The sequence below is a fragment of the Haliotis asinina genome, chromosome 2, assembly GCF_037392515.1.
Source record: "Haliotis asinina isolate JCU_RB_2024 chromosome 2, JCU_Hal_asi_v2, whole genome shotgun sequence".
NCBI classification, from domain to species: domain Eukaryota; kingdom Metazoa; phylum Mollusca; class Gastropoda; order Lepetellida; family Haliotidae; genus Haliotis; species Haliotis asinina.
The window spans coordinates 37,994,156-38,012,491 of record NC_090281.1 but is presented as its reverse complement, the minus strand read 5'-3'; the positions used below and the strand labels follow the sequence as shown (position 1 = coordinate 38,012,491).

The window sequence follows — 18,336 nt, the reverse complement described above, 5'->3', positions numbered from 1 at the left end:
TAACAACTGACACAGAAACATCTACACAAATGATAACCACTTATAGAGTTACTTGTTTTGTGAGCGAGGTCTAGAGGGAATAACAAGGCCCAGTCTGTTAGTGGACAGTCTACCACCCCACATTAGTTCGGCAAGATTTGCACATGGTATTATTGCTGGGCGGTCCAATATCGAGCGCTATGAAACATTATTGCGGGACAACCATGAGGCGTATCACATCGGGACAACTTTTACGTGGCATTACTCCAAGACAGCGACCACGGGGCATGCGTTACTCCGATACATCCTTCAAGGTGCATTACTCCAGGACAAGTATCATGGAGCATTACTCCAGGACAAGCATAATATAGTATTACTCCAGGACAAGTATCACGGGGCAATACTCCAGGACAATCATAATATAGCATTACTCCAGGACAAGTATCATGAGGCATTATTCCGGGGCATCCTTCACGGGGCATTACTCGTGTTCGTCCAAAACATTACACTGGATTGAATTTCAAAGCAGTATTGTATGCAGGTGGTCTATTTGTTGCGGATAGCTGAAGTATGTACTGGCTGATATTTTGCAAGACGTGTCACGGGTTGTCATACATATTCCTTGGTGTCATTTCTAATTACGGAAGTAAATTTGTAAAACGAGGGGATATCAAAAGGTTTTGAGCCTTGCATATTTATACATGACAAATAGTAATGGGCAGGGCACCTAACCTATATAAGTGTCCTAGCTCCATATTCCCGGTAGGATCACATGACTGGATGCATTTCTTCAATGGTAGTGCCTTGTAGAAGAGAAATACCCTCTAGTGAATGTGAAAAATGGACAAGGTTGAATATAGAGCAGTAATAAAGTTTCTTGTTCTGGAGGGCAACACGACCGAGTCTTCCCCTTCTGCTGCAACCATCAAACGTTGGGTGAAAGAGTTTCAGCGTAGGTAGAGAGAGCTTAGATGGTGACCCCCGTCCAGGAGAACCCTCAACCAGTACCACCCAAGCAAACATTGACACTGTGCCTCAACTATTGATGGGAAATCGTCGTATCACCCTGCACGAGTTAGAAGATGCAACCTGGTTCTCATATGGATCCATTCACACCATACTCCCTGACAATCTCCACATATTCAAGGTGTGTGCAAGACGGGCCCCAAGAATGCTTTCTGATGACCTGAAGCTTTCTCGGGTCAGCATCAGTGGCGCGATGTTAACTCGTTACCATGCCAACCCAGAAGATTTTCACTTTAGAATTGTAACCTGTGATGAAACCTGCCCTGAGAGCAAGCAGGAGTCAGTGGAATGGAAACATGTCACAAAGAAGTTCAAATCGACCAGGTCCCCAAAGAAGGTTATGGCAACTATTTTTTGGGACAGTAAAGGAGTTATCCACATCGACTACTTGCCTCATGGCACGACAATGAATGGAGAGTACTATGCTAACCTTCTGAAGCAGGTACGCCAGTCCATTAAAGAGAAACAGCGAGGAAAGATCCGGCGAGGGATTCTTCTTCACCAGGACAAAGCGCCAGTCCACACCAGTCGAGCTGCAACGGAAACTGCGCGCGAGTGCGGGTACGAAATTTTACCTCACCCTCCCTATTCACCAGACCTAGCCCCTAGCGACTTCCACCTCTTTCCTCGACTGAAAAAACACATCCGGGGCAAGAAATTCCAGGATGATGATGAGCTTATCGCTGCGATGGAGGGTTTTTTAGGGGACCAACACGTGGAGTTCTTCTGATCAGGAATCAGCAATTGGCAAACCAGAATTGAGAAGTGTGTGAAGTTTATAGGGGACTATGTTGAAAAATAAAGCAGTATGAATTCTAAAATCTTGCTTTTCAGGGTGAGGCTCACAACTTTTTGATATCCCCTCGTAAGTAAAATGACAGATGCTGCACTGCACGCTATCTCGATTGAACAGGTATGTAAAGGGTATATCCATCATGCACTACTCAGACATGCAGACACAACACTGATCTCTCGAAATACAGACATATGGAACTAATACACTGTCTCATCTTCGAATATCACTCGAGCTAAGTAACCAGGTCAACGTCCATTTATTTCAGCCACAATGGGTGAGAGGAAAGGTTTCATAAAGGCGGACGTCATTGCAATCAAAGGTACATAACTCTTCTCCTTAGATCGGAAACACTCAACACAGACTGGGCAATGACAAACAAATCAGCTTGTGCTGACATATGACAGTCAGGGTACACACTGCCCCTTGCATCAGAGATGTATCCATGTGCATGTGTGCATGTGTGCATGTGTGCATGTGAGCATGTGAGCATGTGGCTGAAACAGGCTCACAAAATACGGCGACATTCACATGACAAAATAATAGTAACAACGGAATACTTCCCCATTCTAATGGATCATGATTGCTTTGATAACAATTAAAATATGAATACAGAACACGTGTCTCAAAATATACAGGTATCTTTTTTCTGACAGCGAGAGGGTGGTGAATCAATCTATGGGAATTATATGCAATATTTCAAATACTCAGTGCAAATAAGAACTTAATCCTGATATAACAAACCCTTAATATACCATCACGGTTTCACGACCATTTACACAAGTCATTAAATTATTTAATTTTGTAAACTTTCTTTACATGCTTGACCAAATTTCAAATATAACACATAAGAAATATATTTTACCAACAAACACTATGTTTACAACAAACACCCGCCTGTGTCTATCTCAAGGTCAGTGGATTATAAGCTGTTAAAGTCTTAAGCCCCACGTCAGATAAAACATTATAAGTTGTTCACTGCTCATGAAGGGACCATGGGTTGAGCTACCGTCGATGTTTGTTTATGTTCCATGAGCCCGAAGGGTCCCAGGGGCCCCGGTGAGCAACGTATTTATCCTACCGAACACCTCAATATTAATTTTGTAACTGAAGCATGCGTATCGGATCGTACACTGCAGCCAACCTGTGTGAATCACCGATTCGAATCTAGCATCTTGCTGTTTTTTCACGGAGGTATTGTCTTAGTAAGGTCGCCGCGATGTAACTCCCCTTCTTAATATGCACAGGGATTACATTTGAACGTTTCGTCAATATTTATTCATTGGAATGCAAGGAAAGTTTGCTCATTGTCATCGCTAGATATGGCGGACGACACAAGAAAAACACACAGATTAAGAGTTGTCTGCCTTCCATCCATTTGCATTCGTAAGACATCGGTAATTCCCGTGCACCATGCGTGATGCAACGTTATTCGAGATAACTACCACAAAATACCGAATGAGTTGCTATTGGCAGCGGGGTGTATTGCAATACACCTCACTTGTACACGGGATGCATTGAAAACAAGAGAAGAGGGCTCAGCCAATCACACTGCGACATTTATGTGTGAGATAACATAAAAAATACTATAGTGGATAGGTGAAGTTTGACGACATTCTTTTTGTAGATCAGATATTTGCTTCACACATTGTAACCATGTGGAGAACCGAACCCGAGTGTTCGGCGTGACGAGCGAACGCTTTAACTATTAATCCACCGCCCCCAATAATACTCTGGGGACTTCCAACAGATGATCACTTTTCAAAATAACATGCTTCAAGATTCAACATACAGAGAGGACATCCAGACATCATTATACATTCTGGGTTAGCAACACTATGATAAGTAAACATATCTGGCACAGTATTAGATGCTCCGTCTGTCTGGAGTTGGGGGTGGGGCAAGGGGTGTTGTGTGGTGAGGGTGGATAGGAAGGATATTTCAGCATTCTAGAAACAGTAGAGTGAATGATTTTTTTCATAGTGGCGTCCCTTAATGCCTCTTGACTGAACTATTGTTATTGTCATTTATTTTTAAAGGGTAGAATATTTAGTGTGTAAGAATGTTACGACAATGACATTAAAAACAGAAAGAACATTTAGGACTGTGATCAGTAACATATCTTACAAGTAACTTTGACATCATGTTGTATCATCGCCTGACATCTAAATGTGATGGCGATGGTGCAATTGAAAATCTTGGCAACGAATTCCCTGCAAGAATGTGGAGCATGTCCATCTGTCTCTCTCACAACACAGTACATGTGCTGGACTGTTTCTGCATGACGACCTCTTCTTGGAACATCACAGGGAAATATAATCTACAAACAGACAGCACAAGAATCCAGATCAGAATGAGCAAAACAGACATATGAGCATTTTACCACCGCTTCATCTACTATTCCAACTGAATCTGAGAACGGCTTCCTTGCTTGTTGTTTAACGCCGCCCTTAACACTATTCCAGCTGTGTGGTGGTGGGTTATACATCTGCCTAGGCAATGTAATGCATTAGCATGGGCATCGATCTACGTAGATGGGATAAGATGATATGTGTCAACCAATTCAAAGAGCATAACCACCCGATCACGTTAGTCGTCTCCTACGATAAGCATGGATTTCTGAAGATCAGTTCAACCCCTCTGACAGACCATGGGCCAAACTCAGGTGAATTCTGGGCTCGAAATACGGAGCGGATCCTAACACACACGCTTACACAATAAGTTACACTTGTTTCGTACAAACATATTTTCATCCTGCTTATTAGCAAAACTATATTTTACTTGTGCTTCATATTCCGTACCGGGAATCTATACATTTTGAGATTAAACGTTTACACACACCTGATAGCCGTTAGCCAACGTTTACCTCCGCCTTCAACCAGCCCGTAGTCTACACGTTCCTGGTTTAAACCTGCACCACCCTGCGTTACTGGAAACATCACAGTCTCCACGCTGAATATTGGCAGCGCTGAAACAGTCCCAGGTTTAATGTGTACATTCTTGTCAACAGTTACAGACCAAGGTCTTTATTCCTTGATTTAACATGCACGTGCGAGTGGTTTTACTATGTATAGTGGTAGCCTTATATGGGAGAAAAGCCAGGTATGATGCAGCTCTCAAAGGCTTAACAGTTTGGGGAGGACCACATGCAAGCATTCGGCCCTGAAAGATACGCATTTAGGCCCAACCTAAGGTTTCTGGCACACTTTAGAGACGTTACTTTGTCAAGCAAATACCAGCGCCCTGGCAATCCGTTTTGTTAAAGAATTTCAGTTACTATTCCAAAATGTTGTGAAGCCGGAAAAGATAATGTAGGTCTATGAGCCTTATAACTTCTAGTAAATTATGCGTCTGGCCGGAGAGTGGGGATACGACTTTCGATTCTTCACCGCATCATAGCAAAAGACGTTATTAGATGGAACTTGTTGCCTTACGCTCACTATTAAAGACTGATCGATCCTATGTCTGTTTACAGAATCTTAGTGGGGTATTATCTACATTGTTGAAGTAGTATATCCTTATGCCAGCTATAAACTAACATTTGTCTGGATAGTACAAGCATCTATACTCACACGCATATGTCGTGTTAACGTAAGGAGTGCCATGATCAATCAGTTCATGGACAAAATATTATAAATATTAAAAGCGCCACGTTCACAGTTTTGTGCAACTGAATAGTGTATTTAGGACAAAAAGGATTCTTTAGCAAACTAACGTTGAACGGGCCTTTTTCATACAGTGACAGAATCATTGAACCAATTAATGAACTCACGATTGCTTGCCAACCAGCTGACAATTCGTCCCATTGTCTGATTCATGTTTTCAAAACCCTTTTCTCCGCCTCTTTGCGGAACGAAGAGGCGCGATGATAAGACAGTACCAGCATATGACGTCACTTCCGGCGTGTTGACGTAGAAGATGCGCAGCACCCTGACGTATATGCAGTCGGAGTTTGACAAGAAGTCGTCTGTCTTTTCGGAGAAAATATCTACTTTGCCTGCAAGTGGAAGAAGTAATGTTGGTTTGCCTTTCTGTGGACGTGTGCAGTGCCATGTTGATTTGACCTTAACTAATGGCTGACTGTAGAATAACGCCGCAATCACTTCACCTAGTTAGATGATATGGTGATGGATTGTGTAGTTCTCAGTGAGCTGTGAAATAATTCACTCTGATCAACTAAACAGTAGCGCGATGAGCATACATAGTATGTATGGAAGCAAGTACAATACACTGAACACCCATTATTAGCATTAGTATAGTCTCTTAATACTTCAGTCCAGGTCAAACAACCCACTGTTTGACTTCATGAGCACCTATCTACGTCATTGGAATAAGAAGCCGCAACAACTGACATAAGAGTGTTTCCATTGCATATGAAAAAGCAACACTCTTAACAATATTTAAGAGCCAAGAACAAAATTTTGGATATATATCATAAACAAATCCTTGTATTTACCAACACGCAATATAATTGTATCTATAAACTGTGTACCTTGATGGTCCCTTGACTGGATGTCACGTGTCTCAATGTTGACAACTCGGATACCCTGTTAAAAGAAACTGTGTTTATATATATATTGCAAGAGCGAGAGAAACTCGAGTTATAGTAGAGTATGGAGGGAGTGGGTGTAGAGAGGAAGAGAATGCTTATAAACAAAATTGCATTTTTAAAACTTTTTACAACATTTTACACTTATATTTTATTTCGCTGCTGTTGTCACTCATATGCGGAAAGTCGGAAACGTTGGCATGTAATGCATGCAATCATTCAGTGTAGAATGGTTAACTGTAGTCTCGCATCGAACTTTGTATACTGTATAAGGTAGTGGTGGTGTTTGTTGGACAGGGAGGAGGTTAAAACAGTAGGCGAACATTCCCCAAAAGCCATATCACCTGTAAAAGCGGAAACATATTCCTCCCGAACTCAATTGTATCAGCTTAAGGAAAACAACAGTTTTTACGTCCAAGGAGATGCCTTGGTTGACGACTCACGGATTGACTTTGCAACCACATCCGAGCTTGTTCCACCATCGCAGAGAAGGGTTCAAATTTGGTGGATGATTTGGTTCCAGTGAAGCGCACCTGCCGCGGTTGAATTTCCTTCATATCTGAAAGAGGAAGAGGAGAAGTAAGAGAAGTAGAACCCAGCGCCATGAAACATTTATCTTTAAAAAAGGCGCAAATAGAGCAGAGCATGCAGGACCACCCGATCCCGTTAGTCGCTTTTCACGACAAGCATTGGTTACTGAAGATCTGGATGGATCTTCACGGGTTCACAGTTTAAAACAACAACACAAGGGGACTTACACACAGTTTCATTCATGGGACGTCCTACTACGTAGAACACCCTCATGATCTGCTTGGTTTTCCTGGCGCGCAGGCCGTCAGCTCCATTCTCACAGAAGCAGGTACACTCTGGGTCAAACTTGCTGTACCCGATAGAATACTTCAGTGTTGCCGTCTCGATGTTCAGGATGGCCCCTAAAACATTGCCAAACATACAGTCACAGTGGCCAAAGGAAATTAGATACCAATGTTTGATGAATCAAACAGGAAATGAGGTCATTAGAAGTGATACACATATGAAAGAGAGTTTTATAGATGCCAACGTGTGCATTATGAGGAACACAACGTTTCAGAATCATTCACGTGGTGAAGGAGTAAGGATATACTCCATAACGTTGTGTTCCTCGTAATAAACAAGTTTTTCATCCATAAAAACTCGCTTCCTCAAACGAGAAATGGTTACTCGATAGTGCTCTCCTTGAAACGATACCCCAGGTGGCTTTTGGAGCTGAGAGGGATGGTCTTCTTTGTTGACAGTTTTCAGCTGTCATACCAAAAGACTTTACAATGTAAATATGATACAACACTGATACAACACCGCAAGTGCCACAAGACCTTTGTGAACTAGTACCGTATAATCGAAAGACATCTGGTTTAAGTTAGTACATACATACCAACACACAAAAACTAACGAATTTACACGTATGAATTAACTTTGCTTTGGTAGCACGGTAATGTTAAACTCGCCTCATCAGGTTCACTAGTAACCTGACCGCTAGTATTGAGAGGTGTGTAATGGCTAGCTATATGTCGTCTCTATATATCCCTGTTCTACTGTATCGCTGTCGGTGGATTCTGCTGGACATGTGGCTCACCAGGAAGAGACCTGACGGACGTATTGACTTTGCTCACGCACTCCGTAACTCCCCCTTCTGGCACAACATTAACAACGCCAAGTTGCTGAGGAGGGGACCCGTCCATCTTCTTCACGAACCAGATCCTGCAGAAGAAATTATCACAATTATCACAACAGCCTACACTACTTGAGTGTGCGATGGCGACTGGATGGCCTGATAATCCACGTATCAATGGCAAGTTGCTTAAGCTACATTGAGACAATTCCATGCCCATGCATGCTTACCTGACAGAGCAAATTCTCCGAGATCAACTTCAGCGGCTTAAACATCTAATGCCCCGTGAGCCACAACTGGCGCCCGTCAGGAACCTTTGCAAGAGCAAACTGCTCAAGTGGCAGCTGACCCGAAACTTCTGGTGGACATCCGTGTTAACCTCTTTCCTATTCCTGATAGAAAGAGCCAATTGGCCCCGAAATTTTGGACCCTCACTCTTCCTCTTCCTCAATTGCTGGCCCTTACAGAAAACCCTGTTTATATTTTGTTTCACTCTATTTATGATGAAGTATCTGTTATACCTTTGGAAAAACCGAGGCCAATCAAAGAAACCAGTCAATCTTTTCCCAAAACTGAAATTGACTTATTAAATGACATTATTTCTATGATACCTTCTGCCGACTGTTCATTACATGAAGTAAATTGTTGTGTTTATGCTAACACTCGAACCTGGGAGGAACTTCCCATGGTTTCCAAAGAAAGTCTTCTAGTACTAAGAACAATAAACCAAGGAAAAGCCGGTTTCAAGTAAAATTAACAGAAAATATATTTCCTGGATAGAGCTGTGCCTGAAATTAAGATCATCAGGGAATCCCATGTCTAAACGACAAAAGGCAATTTGGAGAAAATTAGAATTACAGTACAAGACAACAAAAGAAAAGGTACTTCTCCAAATTGTCGATTCCCTTAGGGCAAAATAAAAATTTGGACTGAAAGAAAGAAAAAATGGGAAAGGAGAAACAAAATAAACTATTTAGAAATAACGAAAAGCAATTCTACAGGAAACTCAAGACAAGTGGTGTTGATGAGCATGATAAACGGCCTACCATGGCTGCCAATGAAAGGTTCTGGAAACAGTTGTGGTCTATACCCGGCGAATGTAACCAGGAGGCACCATGGGTCAGTGATTATGACCATGCAGTGCATGAGAAATTAACCAGGTCGTTTGTCTGTTACATCTCACCAGATTGCCTGAAGACTGTTATAAAGAAGTCCAAATCCAATACAGCTCCAGGGCCTGATGGCATTCGAAACCGGTATTGGAAACTGTTTCCCTGTGTCCAAGCACCACTTCTTCACTGTTTCAATTCTCTTGTGGACACAAGTGATGTTCCTCCATGGTTCTGCAAAGTACGCACAATACTCCTTCCCAAAAAAGGAGACTTGACTGATCCCCAAAACTTCCGCCCTATCACATGGGGGAGGGGGGAGTTATTGAACGTCTTGTGGAAGATCAGGCCTACACCTACGAACCTTGGAATAGGAATAGGTGTTCGAGACAAGCTCCAGAATGCCCAGATTCAAGATAAAGTTCGGGCCGAGTATAAATCTCGTTTGAAGAAATCCTGGAGCTCCGAGCTAGATGCTCGAAACAAGATCAAAGCCACCAATACTTTTGCTGTGCCAGTCCTCTCCTATTCCATTGGAGTAGTTGATTGGACAAAACAAGACATCCAGGGTCTTGACCGCCTGACCAGAAGGATCATGTCAGATAACAAAAGCACACCACCCTCGTTCCTCTCTTAATCGTTTATACATGCCAATCAATTCTGGAGGTCGGGGTTTGATTAATGTGGAGGCTCTTCATGATAAAATTTTATTGTGCACTTTTGCACATATTTATATATCGGATGTCAGTTCATGACACGCATCAGTCAATCAATAAACAGTATCCACCCATGAATATTTGCTTCTGTTGCAACGAAATAGGTGAATGTTATATGATGAGATCAGCTAAATCATATCATCGGTTCATATATACTCTTCTAAAAGGTAGGGGAACTTCTTTTTTTATATACGATTACAAATATTTAGGAGCTTTATCGGAGTCGGTCTATGTTGCTATGATATTACAGAATGTATGTGTATGGCATGTAATTTGGATGTATATGATTTTCATTTTAAAACAAACGACTAGAAACAAACACTAACAAGTGTGTAATGCAAGATGGGTGTAAAAATTAATGTTCTAAGTGATTTCTCGACCTTCTTGGAAAACGTCAAAATCAAGAATGGGACCCCATGCACATGAATGGGGCTACTGCGTTGTGCACGTGCATATCATGCGTTGTGTTTAGGGGTGGGAATAGAGGGATGCGTTCATAAGATGTCTATCCTTGAAACCTTTGTTAACGTTAACACTTCCTATCCAAATTGAAATTTCAGGTTCCCCGTCTTTTTTTAAGAGTATATGACTTTAACTAACTGTATTTGGTCATCAACTGATATCACCCCTATACAACATACAAAAGCAAAACCTAAAATATCCCAAACTGACCAAATGACCGGTATGTCATCCCCGGCTACTTCTTACAGAAATGTTCATTAAGAATTCATACAATACTAAATATGTAACATTAAAGACTCTTGTCAACATTCAGCAGGAGTTGGTGCCGTGTGACACGGAACACACCCGTGTCAGGTGCATGTTACACGCGTTCCAGGGAAATAAACCTTTCGGCAGTAGTGCATGATATTAACAAACGATTGTTAGTCTACTCTGACATTTCGAACCAGTAATAAACTTTTTATCAAACATATTACAAGCTGGGGTATTTTATACTCGAGCCTCAAGAACTGATTAACTGATTTGTAGAAATGGCTTGGAGTTGAACAGGATAGATGTTACAACTGTTGACAAGCCGTTTAAGGTCAGTTACCTCAGTCCCATCACGTGGGCGTTGAAACCTTCAGCTGACTCGTAGTGTGTCATAACTCCGAGGTTGACCTTCGTCCCCGAGTCAATCTTCCTCTCTACTGTCTCACACTTCCAGCACAGGAGCTCCGGGTGTTGTTGTAGCCAGACATTAGCACCAGTGATGATCGAACTGCCAACATACACGGCATTTCATTGGACAATGCATATATACTTTTAAACTTAATTTAATTTTCAAATCTCGGCCATCTCCCCAAACAGAGAGTGAATGGGTGAATATATGATTTTTCGCTGTTTTTCCCCATTTGCGAAATTGAACCCAGGTCTTCAGTGTAACTAACGAACGCTTTAAGCACACGGTTCGCCCAATTATCCTTTCTGCCCACACAGATTTCCAGTATTCAGCAACATTTCAGCTATATAACGGCGACCTGACCAGTCAATCCAGTGATGAACATCATGAACATCGATCTACATTGTTGGGATACAATGACATGTGTCAAACAAGTCAGTGAACTGGAGTCTGAGTGTTTGGTCGTGTGTTCGAATAAGCATTTATTACGTAGTCGTGTACTACAGCATGTGAAGAATGAACAAATCTCAGCTGCGAAGACTGTTCATATTCACAGAAATATGGCAACTATAATTCAAGAATGGAAATAATAATGTTAAAATATTGACCAATATGGTAATGGACATTGCCTATAATAGCCTTTGAAGCAACTGTTTTCCCTCACCTGAAGGGTTGAAACACCGGTGACTTCTTGTACCGGATATTGCCTGGATCGATCACCATCGGCATGATGTCAATGTGACACAGGGGAGGTAACTCTGGCTGCGCAGGGACAAAAGAGGTCAGGTTTTGTCCCATGACCTCTTCGAAGGATGGTGGAGCGTTAAACCCTGATTTGAAATCATCGGGGGTGGCAACGTTGACACTTTTCCCCGGCCCTTGATCATCGTCGGGAACACTTTTCCCCGGCCTTTGATCATCGTTGGGAACACTTTTCCCCGGCCCTTGATCATCGTTGGGAACACTTTTCCCCGGCCCTTGATCATCGTCGGAAACAGAAGCGTTCGCTTCTTCTTCCTTCGATAATGTTGGCGTTTTTTCGGACATTTTGGCGTTATTCGTATTTCAGAGATAGATCTGAAGCACAAAAGGAACAATAGTTAGACTACTAAAACGCATCTAAATTAAACGGCTTGGCGGATACAAGTCATCACATCCCAAATTATGTTCAAGCTGTTGATCACTGGATTGTCTGCTCCAGACTGGATATGCTGGAATACTGGAATGCGACCTGGTATTTGATACCGATATAAACTTAAATATTTTAACTTGGTCTTGGATATTTGATAAAGTTTAGATGACATATTTAATGATTTAGGTTAAATCCAAGTTTGTGGTTTAATTCGGAATCTGTGATAACTTCTAGGCAGATTAACTCACTACAAATACCATCGTATAACACTTTCACGCGTGACTGATCCACTCCTACATTTGGTCAGCTCAGACAATGGGATATTCCATAAATCCTCTACGCATAATGCACAATTCTAATAGACGCACAATCTTTTTCCATTCATTTCGCAATCGAATTTGTAACTTTCACAATTTTAATGCAAGTCAAACACCGCCGACAATATCCAGCATGAACATAAAGTCAGAAGGGTGTTGATGACTCAGAACTGGTGTTTTGTATACTAGAAATAGGGCGACACATTTACACAATACAATGGTATAAATAGGGTACCGCATTTACGTCAAATCGCGTGCTAAACGTGACAGCCCGTATACGTTACGGCAATCTTATTATCTTACGTTATATATATATATATATATATATATATATATATATATATATATATATATATATATATATATATATATATATATATATATATATATATATATATATATATATATATTATATGTGATATATATGTGACTATCTTAAGTTATATATTATATATATGTGACTATCTTCAGTTTTATACAAGCTATATATAAGACTCACTCACGCAAGCTGACACGGAATTATACAAGCACATGAAAACAGAAAATGTAAATACTCTGACACAGATGTAAAATAAAAAAAATAATGATAATGAAGTAATACTTAACATACATCGAGCTTGTCAAAGACTAACTGAAATTGCTGTTTTAATTAATTTATTTCAATAAGACCAGCAATGATTTCTACTTGCCTGACTTTGTTACAAGTTGGATTACTGTAGTTGACAGGTGGATACTACCTCCGCTGTCTTTACCGGTATAATCACTGCTCTTGTATGATATTACCTTTAGGTCATTTCAGAATATAACATTTAGTGTTTACTTCATTAATTACATCACATTTATTTGTTGTTTGTTTATTCCACAAATGATTCTTTTACCAGTTGATTCTTGGTTAACATTTTATCTTCAACTTGAGAATAAAAACAATACAAAACGCAAGCTTCAGACGATAACCAGTCCCCAGTGTCCGCCAAAAGGGATTCCATTGGTCATACAGAATTACAAAATTACATGTATGGAACTCTCAAAATCCGTACAGTTCGCGAGAAAGGCAAGGAAATTGATCAATACCTTTGGCGACCCCTGGTCATTCAATTTGCATGAATCCATCAATGTTTTTATATCTGACGCCGGCTGTCACGGCTATTATCACCGTTTGCTTGATTTGGATAGTCAACCAAACCCAACACTGGGCTTGTGTCAAGCTGCTTCATCATTACCTCGCTTATTACTGCAAGTACCACCACTTCTACTACTACTGCTACTTCTATTGCAACAACTATTACCATTACATCTACCATTGCTTCTACAACTACAATATCTATGTCCACTACCAACAGAGTAACAACAACTACTATCTACCTACGTATTGGCATGGCGTCGTGCCAGTGATGTTACGCTGTCCGGATGTTCTATCAACTAGATAACGGAGATCAATAACAACTACTATCTACCCACGTATTGGCATGGCGTCGTGCCAGTGATGTTACGCTGTCCGGATGTTCTATCAACTAGATAACGGAGATCAATAACAACAACTACTATCTACCCACGTATTGGCATGGCGTCGTGCCAGTGATGTTACGCTGTCCGGATGTTCTATCAACTAGATAACGGAGATCAATAACAACTACTATCTACCCACGTATTGGCATGGCGTCGTGCCAGTGATGTTACGCTGTCCGGATGTTCTATCAACTAGATAACGGAGATCAATAACAACTACTATCTACCCACGTATTGGCATGGCGTCGTGCCAGTGATGTTACGCTGTCCGGATGTTCTATCAACTAGATAACGGAGATCAATAACAACAACTAATATCTACCCACGTATTGGCATGGCGTCGTGCCAGTGATGTTACGCTGTCCGGATGTTCTATCAACTAGATAGCGGAGATCAATAACAACAACTACTATCTACCCACGTATTGGCATGGCGTCGTGCCAGTGATGTTACGCTGTCCGGATGTTCTATCAACTAGATAGCGGAGATCAATAACAACAACTAATATCTACCCACGTATTGGCATGGCGTCGTGCCAGTGATGTTACGCTGTCCGGATGTTCTATCAACTAGATAACGGAGATCAATAACAACAACTATCTACCCACGTATTGGCATGGCGTCGTGCCAGTGACGTTACGCTGTCCGGATGTTCTATCAACTAGATAACGGAGATCAATAACAACTACTATCTACCCACGTATTGGCATGGCGTCGTGCCAGTGATGTTACGCTGTCCGGATGTTCTATCAACTAGATAACGGAGATCAATAACAACTACTATCTACCCACGTATTGGCATGGCGTCGTGCCAGTGATGTTACGCTGTCCGGATGTTCTATCAACTAGATAACGGAGATCAATAACAACAACTATCTACCCACGTATTGGCATGGCGTCGTGCCAGTGATGTTACGCTGTCCGGATGTTCTATCAACTAGATAGCGGAGATCAATAACAACAACTACTATCTACCCACGTATTGGCATGGCGTCGTGCCAGTGATGTTACGCTGTCCGGATGTTCTATCAACTAGATAGCGGAGATCAATAACAACAACTACTATCTACCCACGTATTGGCATGGCGTCGTGCCAGTGACGTTACGCTGTCCGGATGTTCTATCAACTAGATAGCGGAGATCAATAACAACAACTACTATCTACCCACGTATTGGCATGGCGTCGTGCCAGTGATGTTACGCTGTCCGGATTTTCTATCAACTAGATAACGGAGATCAATAACAACTACTATCTACCCACGTATTGGCATGGCGTCGTGCCAGTGACGTTACGCTGTCCGGATGTTCTATCAACTAGATAACGGAGATCAATAACAACTACTATCTACCCACGTATTGGCATGGCGTCGTGCCAGTGACGTTACGCTGTTCGGATGTTCTATCAACTAAATAACGGAGGTCGATAAATTAGAACTCGCCTGCAAAATTAATGTAATGGTCACTTCCCCGAAATGGCCATATATGAATTAACCTTGTATATTTGCCCTTGAGAAGCCCAATCCATTGTTGGGCAAAGGACACGTACACTGTTAAATGGATGACAGTGGTTAAGATAAAGGTCTAAATGAATAAAATAGTCATTGTTTTCTTGTAAGGCCTCCTCTGAAGTGGTGCTTAATTGAGGCTTCATTTAAACACATCACTGGAGCATTTCAATGAAGTTTTTTCGTATGTTAATTGTAATATGTCATTGAGCGTTTTCGCTTCAAAATATATTTCTGGCGTATCTTAAAACTGTAGATAATCAAGAAGAATATTATAAATCAATCGATTCATTGACCTTCACTTGACAATGGATAGCATAATTTGACCGACAAAGCACAGCTGACTGCCAGGATAAATATAATTATATATAAATATATTTTGGAAAGAGAGTTTCTTGGTCTACTTGAATCCGGAAATTGCGACGCCATAGTAATTACACCCTGTCATGATGATTATAATAACATTCATGTGGTGTAAATGTGTGTGTGTGTGTATGTGTGTGTGTGTGTGTGTGTGTGTGTGTGTGTGTGTGTGTGTGTGTGTGTGTGTGTGTGTGTGTGTGTGTGTGTGAATGGATGGATGGATGTATGAGAGTGCTCCTGTGCATTAACTGTAACACATTTGATAATTGTATTTGTTCTGTTTTAAGTAACCAAACTGATGTGAAATAACCAGTCCAGAATTTTTGGACTGATTCATTTAACTGGATACATAAATATGAATCAGTATGATTTAATACATCTCAGCACTTGTATACAATATAACACTACGCTCCTTCTAAGGCTTGCAAACACGTCGTACAGCGTGCTCTGTCATACAGCGAACTCTCACAAGCGGAAATCGTGGAAATCTCTGCCGCTAGAAAACGTTGGCGATATAGTACGGAACTGATTTGACAATGGCCTCATTGTGCATTACCGAACTACATTGAATATGCAGAACAAAACACATAACAGGTGTAAGCAGCGAGCCAGACGTATTCTGAATCATTTTGCGACCTGATCAAACAGGGACAGTCTGTGACGTCTTAGTTAAAGTAATATTGCGTTCACCTCTCCATAAAACCTAGCAATACGATGTTATTAAAGTTTAAAATTAAAATTTATTTGGAAAATACCACCTTCTTATGAAACAATGAACTGGAATTCAACGTAAAGAGAGTTGCTTGCGATGCCTATTTTCACTTCCATGCGAGAAAATTCGGATCGGCTGAAAAGTAGATCATTGTCTGAATCGGTTAATGAATCCCATGTAAAGTTTACAGTCAGCAGTTAGAGCATCAGGGTTCTGAATACCTTATAGCTATCAAAATTATCAGTTGATATATTTCATATATTGGCGCTGTGATCTAGAAATTGAAATTGTAAGTAGATTTTTGGTGAAAGTAATCTTCCTGTCAAATCCAAAATTCTTTCGTTTTTAGCCTTGCATGTTGGTTAAGGACAGTTTGATTTCTTCTCTATTAGATTGCTGGTCATTCTCATCAAATGACCCGACTTCGATAGTCAGAGAATACGTGTCATTATTTCTGTACGTCTCAGCTCAATGGTTTTATATTCATATCTCGATTACGCCTTTGACTACAGTGTTTTTTACCAATAATCGATCATTCAGTTTTCATCGAACCAGAAAGGCATATGCTCACATGACAGTATGTCATACGGTGTGGCAGTTAGAAACACTACTCTTAGCCTGAAATGATTATCAGGCCTCTCAAACGTTCAGCTGATGCCGTGTAAAATAACATGCCAGGTAGTTCGTGCCAGTAGCAGATCAGGAGGATTTAGTCTCAGGCTGTATGTAAACAGACGTGTACTTACAGTGGACAAGTCAGGTGAGCTAGGCAGTGTTTCGTGGCCAGTGTCGTAAAATCCAGCAGCCGAGATGGCTGACTGGTATAGGGAGGCCTGTGAAATACCCGTTTACGTCGTTAAGCGAGGTTTGTTTACGTCAAATACTCAAGGAATACAATACACATAGCTTCCTTGCATCGACGTTGCTTGGAGCAACGTGCCTCGTCCCGGGTCATGGAGATCGATAATAGGCACTGAAGGCTTTTCGGTTCATTGGCTTTCCTTTATGTAGTGTGAAGGCACACGCAGCCTGTATGCCTTCAACAGATTGCAATGCAGCTTCCATTTTCCAAGAAATGGTTTTGTATTTTGAAGATATTCTTTGTATATTACCGTGAAATGGATTCACACTTTGAATTAAGACTAACACTGAGACTTATATGTCGAGGACCTGAGATATTATGGCTTCTCGTTCATGCACTTATAAGAAGAATTGCTTTTCCTTGTTGCATCCTCTGTTGGCGGTTTGGAAGCCTATCTCCAACTTCAGTATGATCCTTGATCATATGTATGGTTTGGAGTGAGTATTGTTTTACGACGCTTTATGCACGACGCTTGGAGTGAGTATGGTTTTACGACGCTTTATGCAATATTCCAACAATATCACGACAGGGGACACCAGAAATGGGCTTCATATATTGTGCTCATCTGGATAACCGCCGTAAATACAGTGTCTATCCTCACGAACAGATCCACGTTTCAAAATAAGTTGTGATTTGGACACAAATGTCAGCAATATATCATTGAACCTGTCCTTTGTATGGCCTGTATCTGGTGGGTACAAGGTTAGTTAATGTTATTTTATTCACAATGTGAAAAGGATTGGGGACAACTTCTTTCAACTTCTAAAACCCCTCTCCAAAGCTACTTACAATAACTGACTACATTACAAGCACTTAATTACAAACAGAGACAGAGAAAGATAACGGTGGAAATGTTATAATACACAAGGTGTATAGAGAGAAGAGTACTAGAATACTGGTACAAGCCAAGGCGATATAACTCTGTACATGCTCTCCGATAGAGAGACCCACCGTAAGGGCCCAACATGCCATACACATGCGACTATAAACCAGTAT

At 41.1% G+C, this 18,336-nt stretch overlaps 2 protein-coding genes across 2 annotated transcripts; one reads left to right on the top strand and one right to left on the bottom strand.

Annotated features, from left to right (window-relative positions):
* The first annotated feature begins 1,024 nt into the window (after positions 1-1,024).
* On the top strand, positions 1,025-1,735 carry LOC137271793 (histone-lysine N-methyltransferase SETMAR-like). Its single transcript, XM_067804194.1, has one exon. The coding sequence runs from the start codon at positions 1,025-1,027 to the stop codon at positions 1,733-1,735; it is 711 nt and encodes a 236-aa protein (XP_067660295.1).
* A 1,600-nt stretch (positions 1,736-3,335) lies between these two features.
* LOC137272528 (uncharacterized) lies at positions 3,336-17,330 on the bottom strand. Its single transcript, XM_067804917.1, has 10 exons — positions 17,225-17,330; positions 11,608-12,020; positions 10,875-11,042; positions 7,960-8,084; positions 7,106-7,279; positions 6,791-6,906; positions 6,291-6,345; positions 5,571-5,795; positions 4,640-4,766; positions 3,336-4,118 (listed from the first exon to the last, which is right to left on the bottom strand). Exons 2-10 carry the CDS (start codon positions 11,988-11,990, stop codon positions 4,046-4,048), a joined length of 1,446 nt encoding a protein of 481 aa, XP_067661018.1. The 5' UTR covers positions 11,991-12,020; positions 17,225-17,330; the 3' UTR covers positions 3,336-4,045.
* Positions 17,331-18,336: the final 1,006 nt, after the last annotated feature.